This window comes from Bombus vosnesenskii, unplaced genomic scaffold (assembly GCF_011952255.1).
Source record: "Bombus vosnesenskii isolate JDL3184/JDL3185 unplaced genomic scaffold, Bvos_JDL3184-5_v1.1 scf7180000013285, whole genome shotgun sequence".
Classification (NCBI taxonomy): Eukaryota; Metazoa; Arthropoda; class Insecta; order Hymenoptera; family Apidae; genus Bombus; species Bombus vosnesenskii.
In genome coordinates, this window is record NW_022882938.1 from 1,664,629 (window position 1) to 1,685,068 (window position 20,440).

Genomic DNA, 20,440 nt, shown 5'->3' on the forward strand with positions numbered 1-20,440 from the left:
TAGGAAGTTGAACACGGCGTGGTCCGAACGTCACGGTCGTAAGACTTCCGGCAGGTGGCTCATTAGATTTCCGCCACTCTGTGACATTTTGCGGTGCGTTTAAGATCCATTAGGATCGGACCAGATTAACGAGGTAGTAACCAGAGTCCATTTGCAGCGCATTTAATTGACCGTAGTCCCTGCGAATGGCCGCAGACCAGCCTGAATCATCATCACCAATTCTCTTCGCGACGCTTCCTGGTCCATTGTCGACCGTACAATGTACGGCGAAAGGATCGAGACCAAGACGACAGTCTGCGCTTCGGAAATTCTTTAAACCATACCTCGCCGTTGTTCCGTCAATTTAAAGGAGTGCTTTATTCTTGAAAGCCTGTTCTTTGCTTTTGTTTCGCGAGGAAAGCTTTCTCGAAGTGAAGATTTGATTCACAATTAGATTCGAGGATATCGTAAGAGAATGTTTACGGTATTGTTTAATGCGAAAATGAAAATACTTCGCTGCTTGAATACACAGCTTAGTTTTGCCATTAATGCCAATTGTTGTTTTCTAAAATTGCTTCTTCGTACTGTTCAGCTTTCGTCAAGCTTTCTTTCGTCTATACATAGTAAAACTTTTCCACGACGAAGCGAGCCATCTTCAACAACCATACTTCCCCGCGTAACTTCCTAGTCACAACTATCCCCCACCACTACCGTTAATTTGACTCCAAATGGGGGAAGCGGTCTTGAGGTTTCGACATAATCGGCGCGAGCTATAGAGACGCGGATCTTCCTATTATTCGCCGCAATGAGCGCGCATTATCGCGGTGTGTTTCAAGCCAGGGTATATTTAACTCGGCTAATGGTTAATCAACGCACGTATGCACTTCAGCAGACGGAAACATCCCGAAGGAAAGTTCTCGGGGATAGTCAGAGCGGATCGTATGCTTGATTACAGGCAGACGGGGGACGAGGAACCGGTTTAATAACTTCGTAACTCTACTTACGAATTGCGGAAACGAGGCCGGATTACCAACTGCTTGGCTGCGATTTTCACGAAGAAATTGTCTATCTCTCTTTCGTTCTCTTTTTCTCTCTCTCTCTCTCTCTTCCTCTCTCCCCTCTCACTTTTTCTTCCTCGCCTCGTTCGTGGAAATTTTCGACACTTTCTACGAAAGAGTGGAAGCTCGAGAAACTCGAACTCGATCGATGGACAAGAAGACGAAGCGTTCTCCTTTTGTTCGAGGAGTTGGGATATTTTTCAAACCCATTCTTCTATTTTCGCCTTGTTCCTTTATATCGAAGGAAGCGAGGAAAGTTCGAAACAGCGATAAATCGAAGACCAGGAATTTTTATGATGCTGATAGTTCGGTATTGAATAGATACCCGAGATTGTCGATGTTCTACTCCCTCTCTCTCTCTCTCTCTTTCTCTCTCTCTGTTTGTCGGTGGGATTAATTAGAGACCAAGTGACTATTACATGGATCAAGGTAACTCTTTTTCTCAGGTACGGCAAAGGAATAATTTTTTCAACGACAGAAAATCTAGGTTTTAAGTTTCTGGTAGAAACGACTACTAACTATGCTTTTAGAGAAATCGAAGAACGATATTTCACATTCAAAGTTTCACTCTTCGCTTTTCTCCGATATGCTTGATTTTATCTTGTAGCTGTTTCATCGATACAAGATAAAATTTACAAAATTTCGGCGATGAAACACACCCTTTCCCTTAAAATAATCATTCATTAAAATCATACTTCGGAAGATTCTATATTTTAATTGTTCGTTTGGATTCGTCGTTCGAAGCGTTTATCCTGGATGTTTCTTCTTCCTCCTGGATGTTCGGTTTTACCCCATAACCGTCGAATCGACGTTGAAACGATAGCAGAATAGAAATACATAAATTGTTCAATGGCGAAGATTTTTAAACAGAATTAAATGTTTTTTTAAATAATCAAACAACGGCGTTCCCCATTCCAAATGATTTTCCCTACATCTACGTTTTATCGGACAATTTTCCTGATAATCGTAAATCTTCCGGTCCGCAACCAATGGGAAAATGAAGCTTAAAAACGAAAGGAGAGAACGATGGATAGGTTCATCGAGGAAACAATAAATCACTATTTTTTCTCATGCCGTTTAATCACCTTAAAAGTATTCGCGAGTAAAAATACTTACAAGTCAGGTAATTTACATCGAGTTAATAAAAGATTACCGCAATGTCCCTTATCACAAGGGAGTCTCTTAAAAAGTAGCAACATTCCCACCGATGGAACACCAGCGAATGTTTAGGAGATCTCATTACGAAAATATAGGATATGAAAAATATGAATGATTATTTCTACGGGAGCAACAGTTCGCTCCTTTATGTACCTTAAATTAAACTTACTAATAACCACGATTAATCGATACTTTAATAGTAACATTCGACCGTAGGCTAATTATATATATGAAACTGTTATCAAATTGAAAAATTGATAAAAATGAGTTGCGAAGGAAACGAATAAAATATTTGTTCCCTCGAGAGCCTACTTTTAATTAATCTACCAAACGCAGATCGTTTTTAATCTCGCAATTAATTCAGAATTACATTTATCAGACTTTAATTACTTACGGTTTATTGATTATTGTAATCAACGAAGAGAAATAAAAGAAAAGAGGAAGACAATTACCGAAGCGGATAGTTTATCGATTATATCAGAAATCACGTGGAATGTTTTAATTTTCTTCGCGCTTCGAACAGACGTGCAACTTGCATAACAATGCACGATAAGAATTAAACGATATCAAAGAACTGAAACAACGATACACTGTATTTTCAACGTTTCTAATATTTTCTACGTTTAACTCTACTGCGTTCGTTGAATTATTTTCAATCTAATCGCGATCTCTTTTATTGCCAAAAGTTTCATTAGATCGAAAAGGATGAAAAAAGCTTTTTGTTTGATATCGTGTATAAACGATAAACGATCCATCATCGATCAAATTTAAAAGCGGCGATATTCGAAGAGTGGGCATATTATACAAAAGCGTACAAAATATACAAAGAGTATATTCGCCGCAGTTCCTAACAGACGAAACAGATATCTGCCCAGGTCCTATATTTTAAATTATTTTCATAAAGTAAGAAATTTTGTCACGAAAATCCATAATCTATTTGAATGTTACAATTTTTTTTCCAAATATTAAGAGCTTTTTTGATTGTCGAAACAAGAGATAAATAGATTCGGGAACCAGCCTGGTTAAAAATTGTTAAAACTGGTGGTTTTTTCGCGAAAGGCGGACAGGCTCTGGAGGAATTCGGCGCGCGCCGATAAGCTCGAAACGTTCAAGCGATAAAATACACACATATATTACACGTATGTACACATTGTACACGTATCGTGGTTTCGAGAGGGAAGCGACGTAACTCAGCAGACTATCGTGGCTTTTCGGTGAATCGAGGCAAACACGTGCCGATCGAGCCAAACGTTTGTTCCGCGAATTTGCTATATAGTTTTGTTGTAATCCAAACTTCCTCCTGGGGAAGTTTCTTCCACGAATTTTCATGATTTCATACTCATAACATTTCTACAGATTTTTGTGTTCTTTTACTTCTGTTAAGTGTACTTGCATTACAATTTTAATATCTATCGTTTTGGTCTTCTATGTAAAATCGAACTGCCACGTTTTCATCGTTCTCAAATCTTAACAATGTATCAAGATACTCGTATCTCGCTACAACGAATTCTAACGAAATTCTGAAACGTTCCGTATAACTCGCGTAATGTATCTATAAAAGATTCCCACGTTGTGGCGTTCAAATACTTAAGTTACCATACACGACGCTTTCGGGTTTGTTATATCAACTCGCGTGTTCGTTACAGCACTAACGAAATTCCGAAATGTATAATTTCTATATGTTAAGTTTTTAAATACTTTTATGAGTCAAAATACGGCGCTATAAAGCGATCAACAGATATGTAGTCGCTCGCGCGGTTTCTAACATCGTTCGAAAATCCCTAGCTCGTTGCGTGCTGCCTAAAAACCAGCGGAGTTGCCAACGGATCCTCCAAAAACCGTCCTGAAATATCCCACCTTCCATTGAGAAGCCTCCAAGTCCAATTTCCTGAAGCTATGCCGCAGCAACCCCGAAAATCCAAAGTAAGTTCCTCTTCAAAGCCAATAGACCGGAAAACGCTTTCCCCGCGAAACCACCGTCAAACCAACCGCTGTACTGGCAGAATCTTCCGACCGGAGTCACCTGAATATCACGATGGCGGAGATCCAGGGATCAGAAAAGACACTCGCTAAGCCGTACGAATCGATCGCTACGAGTTTCGAGCGTTACTTATTTCCTCGTTTTTCAGCAGCATGATCGCGAGCTCGTACTGAAGGCTCCTCGGAATGTCGAGCTGAAACGCCTGTTCATCGTGCGTCAAAAGACGCCTGATGGCCCTCAGACACAGCTCGCGCAGAGTATAAATCGGTAGCGTGATGAAGACGTCGGTCCTTTCGCGTCTTCGATGGGGATGCAAAGCTACCCTGATGGGATTGCGACATTCCTGTCTCACTAACAACAACGGACTCGGCTCCGGGAAGAACACCTCCTTCTGGTTCACTGTGTACCTAAAAACCCCCATCGTGCAACCAGCTGCCCTCCATTCGCTTGATAATTATGGTCTAATCATTGTTCATGAAGCAAATTCGGAGTTGCGTTGAACGAAGAAAGAGATGTAGCGTTTTGAAGCTTTTCCTGAATGGGAAGGTGGACTTTGGGGAAGTGGTTTGTATCGGTTTTTGGAAGATGGAGGGAGAAGCGGTGATGTAGTTTAATTTTGGTAACGAGAAGACCGATGTTGGCTTCGCTTGATGAAGCTGAATCTTGCAAAGTTGTAATGGCTATCGCGTTTCAAGTTCCAATAGAGACATGTACAAGTACTTTCTTGTGTGGCGAACATGCAGTACCACGTTTCTTATTCGATCGTTATATCTGTCATATCCTGAATTCTGGAATTCTAGAATTTAAGAATTGTTGCAATACGTTTCTTCTTCACCGCGTTTCCTATTAGTTAAAAATCTAAACACGTAAAATCTTTGCTTAGATCCAAATGTACGTTTTTAAACCAACTCTTTCTTCGTTCAGCGTCCGGACAAAACGCACAGATCCCCACAGAACAAACTCTAACCGCATTAATGGAGATAGCATCGTCTGTTTCGATCGTTCGAAAGTTCCTTTTACCATTCGACCACGCGAATCAGGAAAACGCGAAGGGAAGAAGCAACAGACCCTATGGCTCCTTTCAAATACGATCGACATAACAAAAGTAGAGAGGAAGTTAAGATTCAAAAGTGCCTTTGGAAATTCAACGGACTTCGAGAGGATCCAATTTTTCCATTTCGAAGAATCTTCGAAGAATTTTTTAGGAATCTTCGAGGAATCCTACCTGTCTCTGGTTTCTTGGTCGACGAAGATCCACGGATGCGTAACGAACGTGTCGATGTCGAGGCAATCGCCAGGCGACAATACACCGTAGCTGATAGCCCGACCTTGATAATCGATCCAGTAGAGAATGACGTTGTGCATCGTCTTGTTGATGAACCTAACGAGGGACACGTACACGTTGTTGATCGAACGAAGCAGGGGCTGCTGTTGTTCCTGGCTCTCCCCCATTCTTCCGGCGCCTTTCTTAGCTCACCCTTTGACCAACTGCGAAACTTCGCTGCGCTCAAAATATCGCTCTTTTTTCCGCCTTGCCACCTTCTCCTCCCCTCGAGTTACGATTTCGCGACGACTGAAAGCAGAAAATCAAACGGACCTGGATTAATCGAGGGCTGTCTGATTCACGTGCATCGAAGAAGATTTTGGTAAAGAAAAGCTTCACAGCACCTTCTTCCTGATATTTGTGATTTTATTTAATATCAGCATGCCTCATCGATTTTACTGTGAATAACTTCACTTGTACGTGTAACATCGCCTGTTTTGTCGACCGTTCGCGGAGAGACGCGATCTCAAGAAGCGCGTCAACGGGAGTCGTAAATTCCCGTTACGATATACAATCGACGCCACGAAACTGATCGGTCCCCTATTTCATTTAAGATAATAGAGGTAGTTGAAGTAATTATAACACTGAGGTAACAGGTTATAATATGTTATTTATTTCCAACAACTTCTAGACAAGATGATTACGCATGTTGCGTATATATATTAGGTCATCCCATAAGTTCGTGCCGTTTTTCGAGCGGTTATATGTGTTATTTTTTTTAAACACCTATGAATCGTTGTCGTAAGTATTTTCAGAACATTGAACATCTCTTGTACTGTCAAACTTCGTGATTTTCCAACAAGATCCCGAATTTTATCTTCGTCTGTCTGAGGAGAACGCCCGGAGCGTTCCTCGTCTTCTAAACAGAAATTCCCAGCTCTAAAACGTTGGAACCACTTCCTACAGGTGCGAGATGAAAGAGCATTTTCTCCGTAAACAGCACATACGTTTTTCGTGGCAATTGTTACTTCCTTTCCGAAATTCATATAACATGAGATGTCGAAAATGGATACGCATTTCACTCACGATTTTTTACTGTTAGAAGTCACTGTGTTCACTATATTACGATCTTATATACACGAAAATCTGCTCTAGCCTGTTCTCGATCAGCTAAGCTCAAGTGCATTGGTCCCTTATCGCCGTATGTTTATAAATCGACACATGAAATGTATACACAAAAGTCGGCACGAACTTATGGGATGACCTAATATATATGTAGTAACTGGTGGATTCTTAGAGTAAGGACAAGTAATGATTGTAGAGTTTAAAGTTTAAGGTATTTTAATGAGTGATATTCAATAACAAAACGACAGACTACGATATCGTCGCACGCCAACTCACACTCCATGTCCGCTCAACTCGCACTCTGCTTCTCGACTGACTCTCTGGCCGTTGTAGCACTCTATTGTCTATTGCTGGGCCCACCGCACACGTGTTCTACAGACGCTCGTAGCCAGGGTCACATAGGTCTTTTCGGCTATTTACCTATTTACCTGAAGGACCCGGTAATGCGTTGATGGAGCCGACAGCGCCTCGGCTCTCGTGACATTGTCTGTAGTTAGCTCGACGTTTCTTGGGCCCTTCTCCCCGATACTACACTCGGCCATCCTGCAGTAACATCTGCCCTCAGATGTTATGTCCATTCTCGCTATGCTATGACGCTATGCTATGCTATGTTCGCTCGCTATGACGTCGGATGCGTCATCTTCGGCGTTCAGGACCCAAGGCTTCATGACATCGGCAGTCGTCGAGGTGTGCGCGGGTCCTTCCTTCGATACTGCTTCGCACGCTTTCTTCTTTTCTTGTAATTTCGCAGGTTCCCTTCTAGCTTACCTAATTTCCGTTCGGTTAGGATACAGTCAAGACAGTTGGATATTACGTGTTCGACCTTTTCGCGTAACCCCTTAAACCAGAAGTCCTTCTTGATCATAGCTCCTGTTTTGGTAACCCCGAAATGCCCATGCTCGTGCGCTTGCCTGACTACTTGCGTCTGCATCGCCTTCGGTACTACTATTAGCACATCGTCCTTACACTCCTTATACAAAATATCGTTTCTTAGTACATACCCATCGGCCTGACTGCACGTTGCGGCGTCCAAAATCCTACGGACTTCAATGTCCTCGTTCTGTGCCCTTCTCAACCGTGCAATCAGCACGTCTTCTCTCTCCGTTACATACATAGTGCTCGGCAGGGGGTTCCTACTCAGAGCATCCACATGCTGCATACTTTTTCCCAGCCGATGACACACCTGATACTTAAACTCGCCTAGTAACAAGGCCCATCTAGCCACACGCACACACAAGTCTTTCTTTCTCATCGTCATGACGAATGCTTGACAATCCGTAACAATAGTAAACGGCATACCTAACAGATATACCCTGAACCTGAAGTCTATCTCCTTTTTCAACAGATCGGTTAAAGGTTTGGCAATCTTCGCGTACCCTCTAATGAATTTTCGAAAATATCCTGTAAGTCCCAAGAAACTCTGGACTTTTCTAACCGACGTTGGCTTGGGAAAGTTTGCAACGGCCTTGGTTTTATGAGCGGACGGCTTTATGGTGTTTCCCGAGACTATGTGTCCCAAATACTCGATTTCCCTCTGCATAAAACAACATTTTTCCAATTTATGACTAGCCCATACTGCCCAGTTAATTCTACGACCATTTGCAAGCGTTCCCATGCCTCCTCTAAATTCTTTGCAAGGACAATGATATCGTCTATGTACACGATGACAATACCCTTGTCCGTCAGTTCTTTGTAGATCTTCGACATATACTTTTGGAACACAATAGGGGAAATTTTCAGACCAAACGGCAACTTCCGAAATTCGTATTGTCCCGTGGGCGTAACAAAAGAGGTATACTTCTGGCTATCCTTGTCTAGACTTACGTGGAAAAACCCACTTCTTAGATCTATTGTTGTAAAAAGCTGGGCGCCTTGCAACGCATCTAAAACATCTTCAGTTAACGGCAACGGAAAATGTGGACACTCAATGAGTTCGTTAAGCTCACGAAAATCGACGCAAACCCTGACGGAGCCATCTTTCTTTCGGACTACCACTATCGGACTCCGAGTCTGATGGTTTGATGACACCCTCGTTTGTCCACGCTTCCATCAGATCATCTACTTCCTTTCTTTCCGACGGCGCCAGCCTTCGCGGTCTTCGCGCCACCGGTTTGTCACTTTTCAGAACTATTTTTGCGGTTATTCCGACGTCTCGCTTCTTCTCCGGCCTATACCCTTTAATAATATCCCGAATGGCTTCACGGTAATGAGGTTCTCATACATGCGACAAGTCGATCTCGTCGGATTGTTCTACCGCGTTTACCCTCAGTACATCCGGCGCGTCCTCGCGACAGTCGGTCTGATCGTCGAGTCGTAAAAATGTCACCTCGCCCCGTTTGACTCGCAACTCTACCTGGTCTAAAAAATCGGTACCTAAGAGTAGACTGTGTCTTGTCATTACCTTATTCGAAACAACATGCAGGGTGACAGTAAAGTCGTACCCGTCAACCGTAATTACCCTTGTAAACTCGCCCCAGGTACTATTGCCAGCGGAACCAAAGCCATCAAACCTAAGTTTGCAGACGCTCGTAGCCAGGGTCACGTAGATCTTTTCGGCAAAGCTATTTACCTGAAGGACCCGGTAATGCATTGATGGAGCCGACAGCGCCTCGGCTCTCGCGACATTGTCTGTAGCTAGCTCGACGTTTCTTGGGCCCTTCTCCCCGATACTACATATATGAGTATATGTTTGTAATATCGTGATATAATGTGTTTACAAAGAGTGGACAATAGAGATGTTAATCAGACAGAAAAAGACGATTGTTGTTCAACCTGAACTATTCACGCCAAACGCACAGAAAACAGCGCAAACCACACTCTCTCGGCAACGCCACTCGCAACCTCTGTCTCCGCTCAACTCGCACTCTGCTTTTCGACTAACGCTCTGACCGTTGCCGCATTCCGTTGTCTTTTTCCTAGGCCCACCGCACACTTGTTCTGCAAGCGCTCGTGGCCAGGGTCACGTAGGTCTTTTCCACGAAACTATGCACTTGAAAAGACCGATGACACATTGATGGGCCCGACGACGCCTCGGCTCTCGCGACATTGTTCATAGTTCGCCCGATATTTCTTAGGCCTTTCGTCCACGATACTACACTCGGCCATCCTGCAATAACATCTGCCCTCAGATGTTGCCTTCTATCTCGCTGTCATCAGATGCGTCACTTTCGGCGTTTAGGACCCAAGGTTTCATAAAATCTGCAGTCGTCGAGGTGTGCGCGGGCCCCTCATGCTCCCCTACTTTCTCCACAGTGTAGCGGTCATTCCGCATGGCTCGCGCGACCCGGTACGGACCTAAAAATCTGCCCCCGAGTTTTAACCCTGCGCCGAACTGCGTTCTCTTTATGGCGACAAGGTCCCCCCTTCGATACTGCTTCGCGCTCTTTCTTCTTTTATTGTAACTCCGACGATTCTCCTCTTGAGTTGCGGCGATCTTCCTCTTCGCGTCCTCACGTAGCTCGCGACGTTGTTCTTCAAACCTCGCGGCCCACTCTTCGTCGATCAGCTTTCTAATCTTCGCCTCTTCCCTGACTTGCATTTCGACTCCGACCAGTAGCTGGAAAGGAGTCTTCCCTGTGCTTCTGTTTACGGTGGAATTCAGGTATTTCTGAACCTGGTCGACATGCTGCCCGTTCCCCCTCGGCGCCAGTCTTCGCGGTCTTCGCGCTACCGGTTTGTCGCTTTTCAGAACTATTTTCGCGGTTATCCCGACGTCTCTCTTCTTCTCCGGCCTATACCCTTTAATAATATCTCGAATCGCTTCACGATAATGCGGTTCCTGTACGTGTGTTAGGTCTGTTTCGTCAGTCTGTTCTACTACGTTAATTCTAAACACATCCGACACGTCTTTGTTAGTCTGTTCGTCAAGCCGCAAGAAAGTCACTTCGCCCCGTTTAACCCGTAACTCTACCTGATCCAGAAAATCAGTGCCTAACAACAAGCCGTGCTTCATCAATATTTTGTTTGAAACAACGTGCAAAGTGATTGGCAGTTTACACCCGTCAACCGTCATTACCTTAGTGAATTCACCCCAGGTCTCAATGCCAGCGGAACCAAAACCGTCGAACTTAAACTTGCATTTACCTAGCGGTGGTGACCCTAACCTCGCATACTCGTCTGACCGGATGAACGTGAGATCACTACCCGTATCCACTAATGCCACAAACCTACAGTCATCTATCGCCACTTCTTTCACATACTTCCCTTTTTCGGATCTTGACACTACGCAAGTCTCTTTCGGTCGTGCCGTACACCTCGCTGCAATATGTCCAAATCCGCTGCACTCGGAACACCTAACACCTTCTCCCCTCTCCGGACATTTAACACTTAGATGATCCTCACTACCGCAAATGAAGCATCTTCTTTTCTTCATTACATCTACAGATTGACTGGGCTTCCCGTTCTTCTGGGTTTTAGCCGGCTTCACAATCGACTTTGCTCTGCGACTCTTCTGCTCTTCGTACATCACTAACCTCTTCCTCAACTCTTTGATTGACGTAGCGCCGTACAATACAGCCTTATTGTTCTCGTCGTCTATTATTCCATCCACTATGTATTCCACCTTTGCTTCCTCCTCCATGTCCACATGGCTAGCTATTTCGAGCATACGGTACATGTAAGCCAAACATGCTTCATCACTCTCCTTTTTCGTTTCTTCAAGTTTCTGATGAACTTGCCTACTGTTGACTTTCCCCGAAAATTCTTTCACTAGCCCCCTCTTCAACTCATGCCAAGTCCTGGCATGACACTCGAATCTCGCAAATATTTTCGCTGATCCCTTCAGCAGCTTCCTGGCGTAGACTGCCTTTTGCCCATCCGACCACATGCACGTATCAGCGACTTCCTCGAACGACTCGAACCATCGTTCGACATTTTCACCTTTGTCGCCACTAAACGACTCTAATGCATCTTCGACGTCTCTAAAACTCAGTGTCGAACCAACGCATGCCCTTCGACAATATTCATCGCGGTCCTGATACACCCTTCGCGCATCTCTTTTGTATCCTCTTGCGTTTTTCTTGTCATCTTCATCCTCACTTTCGTCGTCGCTTTCTTCTTCCGACGATATGTCGTTACTATCCATGGCCGCTTGTAGCCGTGCGCGTAATTCTACTTTTCTTCCCGTCGTTTTTAAACCCAAACTAGCGAGGCGCTCCTTCAACTCCTTCGTATTCATTTTCTCAACATCTTCATCTTCGTTACAATCACGCTCAGCTCTCTGTACGTTTCCTAGATCTCGTTGACCGGTTAGCTCTTCACCGCCCGTCGATCCCTTACGATACGATTGTCCAGCCCTACACGCCCGATTCAGTCTTGCAATCAGCACTGACCTCGCACCCGATATAGGGAGGTTCATTCGCGCGAGCTTACTCCTCAGCTCCTCCAGCGTCGAACCCTCTTCACCCGACAATCGTTCGTCCCCGACGTTTGCCATTTTTTACACTACACGAACTTAAACAGTCAACGATATCGTCTTTTACCGCACCGCGTACCGGTAAATTCACAACTAGCTCGAATAGCTCTGTTAAACCGTTTCGTTTTCTGTCTTGTCCAATCCCGGCTGAGCCCCCAAAAAATGTAATATCGTGATATAATGTGTTTACAAAGAGTGGACAATAGAGATGTTAATCAGACAGAAAAAGACGATTGTTGTTCAACCTGAACTATTCACGCCAAACGCACAGAAAACAGCGCAAACCACACTCTCTCGGCAACGCCACTCGCAACCTCTGTCTCCGCTCAACTCGCACTCGGCTCCTCGGCTCGCACTCTGCTTTTCTAATCACACTCTCTGGCCGTTGCCGCATTCCGTTGTCTTTTTCCTAGGCCCACCGCACACGTGTTCTGCCGGCGCTCGTGGCCAGGGTCACGTAGGTCTTTTCCACGAAACTATGCACTTGAGAAGACCGATGACACATTGATGGGCCCGACGACGCCTCGGCTCTCGCGACATTGTTCATAGTTCGCCCGATATTTCTTAGGCCTTTCGTCCACGATACTACATGTTAATTAGTTAATGAGTTATAAAAAGTAGATATAGTTAATAAATATATGTTGACTGAGTTAAAGTAGTGAACCCAGTGCAGAGATGTTGACTGATCTGTAGTCGTAGATCCAGTGAAGTTCGGTGACGATGTTATCGCAGAGGAAAACTCTTGCTCCACCACCGGTCTCTTACGAGTGAAAATCCCGGGGAAAAATGGGAAAATCCACGTTTCCCCACTTTTTATTTGATGAAGCAATAACCATAAGGAACATTTTGACTCGAAGGTGGTTTGTACCACTCAATGGCCTTAACGGTCAGATCGAAATGCTTAGTTTTACGACAGCTCCTTATGATTATCACGGTCCAACTGATTATATTGACATAGGGAGTGGCTGCCTCGAGCGAGGGATATATTCCGGGCTAAGCAAAGAGTCACCGGACGAAACATCGCCAATCTGCAGATTTTACATTTACGATATTGTAACTACAATTTTCCCAATTAATTCTGGTAATAACGTACCATAAAGTAGCATATAAATTATTAAAGTTAAAGCACTTTTGGAGAGGAAATTGATGAGATGTGGCCTTTTTAATGTAATTACCAAGTATAGGTATGTTTTACGCTTTCGAAATAAGAATATTTTACATCTTAGTGCGAATTGTATAAAAGTTTCGTTGTTAAAGATTAAATAAATCAAACATGAAAGTTTGGTAATTCATCGTAGACGTCCAACGGATGAACAGTATTTGTTTAAAAATTCGAACGCGATGAATATTTTCGTCAACCACTATCGACAAGGGAAGGAGACAGAATACGAGTCGGAAAATCGATCGGACATAAACTATTTTTCTAGCCAAACAGGCCGAACCAACTGGGTACGTTGGTCAACATATCATAAAAAACATTGGAATATTTGTCCGCCGATTTTTTCATCTCCTGCTCTCTGACCGTCTCTTTCGCGTGTTTGTCCATATCGACTCCATTTCTCAACCAAACAGGAAAATATTTAGGAGAAAAGGTACCGGCCGTGTGAAATCTAATGGATCTATACCGTGTGAAAAAAGAAAACGCAAATTGAATATATCACGTTTCGTCGCGAGGTCACTCTTTTCAGCGATATCCGATATGTTTTTCGAGGGAAAATACGGTGACTTGTGGTGTCCCTCAAAAGTGTATCATTTTAATAATAATAATAGTAAAGTGTATCATTTAATTAAGCATATCCCTCATGAGTGTCGCGTTTGAAATGTGACGAGATTTGATTTACAAATAATTGGAAGGTTGGAATACGTAAAAATTTCGATATTAGAAAACCTGAGTATTCGAGAGTTTTATGGTCTGAAGATTTGTGTGTTGGAAAATGTGGATGTTGGATAATTTTCAAGTTCGAAAATTTCGGAGCTTGAAAATTGAAAAATGCGAGAATTCGAGAATTTGGAAATCCAGGAGCTGTCTGAAAATTTAAACGCGAACAAACTTGGAAGTTGAAAAATTTAAATATTTGAAGATTAGAAACAATTTGAAAAACTGGAATGTTTAAGCGTTCGAAAGCTTGAGATTTGAAACAAAACGTCACCTAAGCATTGCAATTTTAAAGCAATTGACACGGTTCAATGCGAATAAATTGAGACGAGACACGGTCTAAATATAAATTGAGAAAGTTCAAGAACCGTCTGGCGAGCCAGGATCGCTAATAATTCATTTAAATAATATCTGACATTAACTCGACGCGAGACACGTTTATTTAACCAAGGCAATCAATCATGGGATGGTAATCAAATAGCTGTACATTCTCCGACGATCTCGTGCGTCAGTGAGAAATGTCGAGACAAATGAAGGCGTGCCAGTATTCCTGTTCTATAAATATAAGTTGTACTTATCAACTAACCAATGATTGTTCGTGAAAAGTCTATTACTAAAATTAACACGTTTCTGAGAATACAGTTTCCTACCGTGACAAATTAATTTATCTGCTTCTTCGTTTCAAGATCTAATTAAATTATTTCTCCACAGTCTATAATTTACCTACGACCATGTGAAATTTATTCATTCACTAGTTCAGATAAAAGATATTACGCAAGCATATCGTGACTTTCATTTCCTCTAAACAATCCCAGTCGTTTAACGCTAAAACAACTATTCTCTGGTGTATAAGTAAATATAATGTATGTGATTAATTGTAATCAAAATGGTATGGTGAAAATGAAATATGTATCAGGTTGTCCGGAAAGTGTCTTTCTTTCGCAAACGTGTTTTTTACAACAGTGCACCTTCGTACAAACGTGAAACCAAGTCTGTGAAATGTCACGGTGTTCATCTCAACAGAACAAAATGGATCGTACGTAATTCGACAAAATAAAACAAAAAACGTTGTGCGTCTGTTATTTCCTCATAAAACGAAAGAAACTTTTCGGACAACCTAATATAATTATGTTTCGATCTCAGGAGAGATCTACATAAATTTGATCAAGAGCTGTTGCATGATTATGGCAATTTTAATTGATAAAAGATAGAAACCAATGGTTCTTATGGATTTGATAATTCTAGTGTTAAAATCAACGGCTTATTATTAACAAAAAAATCTACATAATTCAAATCCTACAGCTTTCTAATTTACCTAATTCTAAAATACTTGTAATTTGTAAATATCTTCTTCTAAACGCGTTTTTATCATTAATGAAATATTGATTCCAATTGGAACGTTCGATTTCTCGGTTAAATGGTCACCAGAACCAAACGAAGAAATGGAATTAACGCGAAATCCTACTTTTCAATTAAATTTTCGCGTCAAAGGGGAGGCAGCGAAAAGCGCACAATCGATTGCTCGGATATGCGCGTATTATCAAACAGAAATGGGAAGTTCGCGAGTATCTAGCGTTTCCGGGATTTCACTTTTCCGGTGAAAAGCCGTAATGGAGTTTTGGCGTTCTCCGCCATTGTTTTGCTGTTTTATAAGCGGATGAGAGTACCACCACCGTGATGAACGGCAGCAGAACAGAAATAACGATGATTTTACACGATGCACGCGTCGACATATCTGAAACGAATTTCTACAATTTTCCTCTTCCTGATATTTAAACGGCGTTTCTTCCCGATTATTCGTTTCACAAAAAGTTTCTAGTCGGAAACGATAGCGAAGTCAATCGTAAGTGGCAAAGAGAAAAATTCTCTTTCGGTGTAACAAAATTCGAGAAGCTTTTACAGATTTATCTTTTCTTCGATTTTTACAGAAGCTTGATGTCATTTCTGAATGTCGAGAATTTAGAAGTTTAACTATCGCGCAAAAAGATTTTTATATATAGCGAAAAAGAAAAACCATTTTTATTTCGTTCTTCGTTAAAATCGTCAAAAAGAAAAACGCTTTGATTGATATTCTTTGATCAAACGTGATAACTAAAGAACGTAACCGATGAAAGCCAGCAGAAATGATAGAGAATTTTTCAAAGAACGATATGAAATGAAAGTGGTACGTTATGAAGGATACGATAATTTGTCAAAAATCGGATCTCGTTACTCTTCGGACTGCGCGTACAAAGAAAGCGCTCAAGTACGAAACAAAATATAAACGGAATTACGTCGACCGATCAATTTACCAGGATCTCTCAAAGGTAACAGATTCCACAATTGCCAACCCGAGGATCCGAAAAAAGCGAAGCCCCATCCCCTGCTCTAATAATCGATTTCCTTTCTCCGAGAGCTATACACGAACAGCATAATAATTCCTTCTTCAACAGGTCGTAAAGCATTTCATCGCGGCTATGAGGAATTTCACGCTCACCGTTTTCATTAAAACTTTTCCCTCTGTCGGACATCAATGACCGATATAACCAACGAGCGAATATCGACGAACCCCACGGTTAGAATTAGCGATGACAAGGGCGGCAAGATTTACGTCGGTCGACCAAAGCCGCAATAAGAAGTTATTCTATATATCTTTCGCGATTTATCGCGACGCGAGTGCCGTTTTTCCCCGTGGGACTCCAAGTTTCCACGAAACTTCTGTTCGTTCGTGGATTCGAAGATTACAGTCTGGCGCGGATTACGCTAACAATATCGTTCGAAATGATTCTTCGTATTAATTTCCGACGTCTTCGACGGAATTTCAATCCGGATGCTGAGTGTTTTCGCTTATTTCTTTCTATCTTATTTATTATTAGCACGTAGTAATTTATTTTACAAGTAAATTTTAATTTTACAAATCTAAAATATCTCCTAAAAATACAGCGACAATGTTGGTTGTAATTTCTCCTTAGTAATAACAATTACTATTATTGCTATATAGTATTACTTGTTATACTCCATTGTTTATTTCTATTTATAGTTGCGCCATTAAAAATACGGCAGCTCAACGCGAAGCGTTCGTATAAAATAAAAATATTACTTTAGTGTATCGGGTTTTCTTAAAAATATCGTATGTTTATTTCTGTGAGAAAAAATCACACGACGATGTATAATGCCAGTTAGAGATTACAATTTGGAATTTGGAAATCGCGTGAAACATAAATATTTCCATTTATTTATTTTATTAATTTCCTTGTTAATTTTCTAATTCATAAAATATACACGTCAACTGTTTGTTTGCAGATCGTAGCAAGCTGTAAGAAACGATAACAAAATGTTGCCACGAATAGCTTCTTCCGATAGAAAATAAAAAGCCATCTTCTTGCAGATGTTAAATAAATTAAATAGACTGTATCAATGGGCTTAGAAAATTTCTCGTGGGGCAAACGCAATGACGAGCGAAACAAGGAGAGGCGAATGAAGTTGATATGACATGCAGAAAGTGAAAAATGGTTGTTTCGTACTCGTTACATGTTCCTGGAAATGATTCTTTGCGGGGGAGTTATAATGTGTTTGCGGACACAGAAGATAAATGAAGGAAGTTCATACACAGAAAATGAGAAATAATTGTGCTGTGTAATGCGACCGACCGAAAAGAAATTCAGTGGCCTTACGGTACTTTACTGTAAAACTAAACCCAAACTTACATCGTTTTACTATGGAGAAACACGTCGGATGAACGCTGCTTTCATCCTCGGTATAGTTCACGGATGAAACGTGTTTCTTCGAAGTGAAACAGCGTAGATTCGGCTTAACCTACTGTACGTTGAATTTAAGCAAAGAAAAAAAAAATTTGAACTTTTAATATTCAGTGGAATAAATAAACACGATTAATACAATATTGGGAGAAATAAATAACAAAAATGAATAAAACCAACACGAAATTCAAGATCGAATTGCCAATATTTGATAAAATAACAAACGAACATAAATCTATCGAAAAATATTATCAACGGTCAAAAGAGATCGACAAAAACGAAAGCTCTGTCTGATTGAAGAATTTTCTTCAAAACTAATCTACTGTTATTTAAACAAACAATCAATGCACGATTCAAATTTCCGATACTCGGTAAAATAAAAAACAAACATAAATTCAATCAATATAATACTCAATGAAACAAATAGCGGAAATAAATACAAGCAAAGCAAGATTCAGTAGATGGAACTTTCGATATTCGATAAAATAACTAAACATAAATCAATGAAAAAAATATCATCGGCCAAGGCTCATCGAGAAGATCGATAAAGATGAGGACACGGACTGATCGAAGAATTTTCTCGTTTCGACATGGTGGAGACGCGTTATCGTTCATCATCCACTTTTCCCCCGAACGGCTTTTTCTCCGCTGACAGATTAGAGTCTGTTAAAAGTCGATGGCCGGTGATTCCGACGCCGGGATAGCGAGAAATTGTGCTTAAAAGCCACGACTCTATTGTTCCTTGTCTCGTTTCGTATCTCCTTCTTGTCGCTTGCATAACGCGAGTCGCAATTACGTTCGAGGGAGTCGCGTGTTCGTCATTGGGGGAGAAAATGGAAACGTCCAGGCTAAAATATCTCGCAATTGTCCTGCAAGATTGGGGGTCGATCAAGCCGCATCGCGGTCAGAGCTTTCGATTCTCTCGGCTGAGAGAATCGTATCGATTTACAGATCGAATGTGAAGAGAAACTTGAAATTTTAGAGCTGAAGGTTAATTGTTTATACTTCTACTTGCTGAATTATTTTCTTATAATTTGATTATTTTATCAAAGATAGCGTTTATCCAAGATGTTTGATTATTTCGTGCAAAGCTCAATTAAGTTTTCAAGTTCACGGGATAAGTAAGTTGTTGAAGCTACCTGATCCTATGTCTTCCTTTTTATGCTAATATGTACTAAGCGTGGCAAGCGTAAAGTTTCGTAGGAAGTTTCTTAGACTTGACTGGATATCGAAAGTTGTGCTTTTTACATGTTTATTAAGTCGACGATACGCTAATTTCTTCCTTCGAACTTCCTTTCACGTTGTTACTGGTTATACAAATTCTCAAGTATGTACATACTTCGGCTTACTACAATTTACATGGAATCTTAAATATTTACAAATGTATAGTGTTAAACCTGTCAAATGTTAAACCTGTACTAGAAATAGAAGATGAAAATTTCTAAGTGAAACATTAATACGAAACATACGTAACTAGATTAACCAAAAATTAAATCTTTCGTCAAATTCAACTTCTTTAGAAGACCTTATAACCAACAGCATTTTACACTGACCTGTTGTTGGAACAATAACTTTAGTATCAAAGACAACATTAAGCAAATATAATTTTTTATTTTCTCAATTTCCACAGATATTTCCCAAAAATCCTTTAAGTAAACAGCAAGTATGTGGAGGAGCAAGTGAGCACGGTTAGATCGATGAGGTAAAGGTTACAGGGTTGGATCCAAGAGAGATAGTTGTCTGACGATTTCGACTATCGTGCCGGTGAAATTACAGCTAGCGGAGGCGAGCCGAGCCGACGTTGTAATTTCCCTGGTAATTTGCAACTAACTCCGCGAAATGGCCGTCAGCAACGAGGCAAGGATCCCTTCAAATTGGAAATAATGAACCGTCGAACTTGGTCAGGCGATCTTTTCCGTGCCGGCAACGCAGCCCACGGTGAAACTTTCTTAACGAACGTGTAATTCGAAACGCACCGGTTGCTGAATTTTGCTTCAATTTTAACGAAGCCGAGCAAGAAGTACGCCCTGTTTACCGCGCGGATGGAACTTGGAATGATTTTTGATCAGTTATTTTGTCGATCGTTACGCGAGGCATTCTCGAAACGCAAGTTAATTGCGAAAATAGGAAACTTCGGCTCGTGTGGGTTCGCTGGTTTGTCTAATTATCACAGAACGTTTAAGTGGCGGAATTGAGCGACTGGAAAAGCTGAAGAATCGCGAAGATAAAGGATTCGAGGAGCTAAGGATTCAGAAGTCTAGAAACATTGAGAACCGAAGCTTTGAAGAGTTTGCAGAATTATAGAATTTTAAGACTGAATTAACGAGAGATTAGAAGTTCGGGAAATTACAGAATTAGAGCGTTAGGAAATTGAAGGATTATAAAATTAAGGTTCAGAAGGACGAAGGTCTGCATAGTCGAGAAATTAAAAAATTGGAGGACAATCAAAGAATTAGAGAATTAGAAAATAGCTTTTAAGGTTAAGCATCGTTTCATTAAAAAACAAAGAATTTCTACTAGATCGATGGTACAAGAAAATTTGATCAAAAGGGAGAAATCGATCAATTAAGTAGTTACGTCCATCAGTCGAGGTAACAGTGCTAATTTAATACTTCTTTATTGGATAATCCCTCGTCTTCTCGATCATTCTCAATGAATGTTCGTCGTTGCGGTGGGAGATCCATCAGCTACTTTCTTGTATAAACAGACGCGAGAATGGATATCTTTACTTTGCTTAATAAAGATCTATTGTACTCTTTCACATCGTCATGAAAATCATGACAATACTTTTAATCGTTGCATCTAAGAATCAGCAGTGAAAAGGTTAACGACTATATTCGCTAATTTAT

The 20,440-nt window shown here is 41.3% G+C and overlaps 1 protein-coding gene across 3 annotated transcripts in view; it reads right to left on the reverse strand.

Moving 5' to 3' along the window:
• Nucleotides 1-2,096: 2,096 nt before the first annotated feature.
• LOC117232159 (von Hippel-Lindau disease tumor suppressor) overlaps nucleotides 2,097-20,440 on the reverse strand; it is a 105,574-nt gene continuing 87,230 nt past the window's right edge. For all 3 annotated transcript variants that reach the window (XM_033491354.1, XM_033491356.1, XM_033491355.1), the window contains exons 2-3: nucleotides 5,402-5,749; nucleotides 2,097-4,583 (exon numbers count right to left, since the gene is read on the reverse strand). In XM_033491354.1, coding sequence (XP_033347245.1) covers nucleotides 4,286-4,583; nucleotides 5,402-5,628 — 525 coding nt within the window. In that variant the 5' untranslated portion in view covers nucleotides 5,629-5,749 and the 3' untranslated portion in view covers nucleotides 2,097-4,285. The remainder of the gene's footprint in view (nucleotides 4,584-5,401; nucleotides 5,750-20,440) is intronic.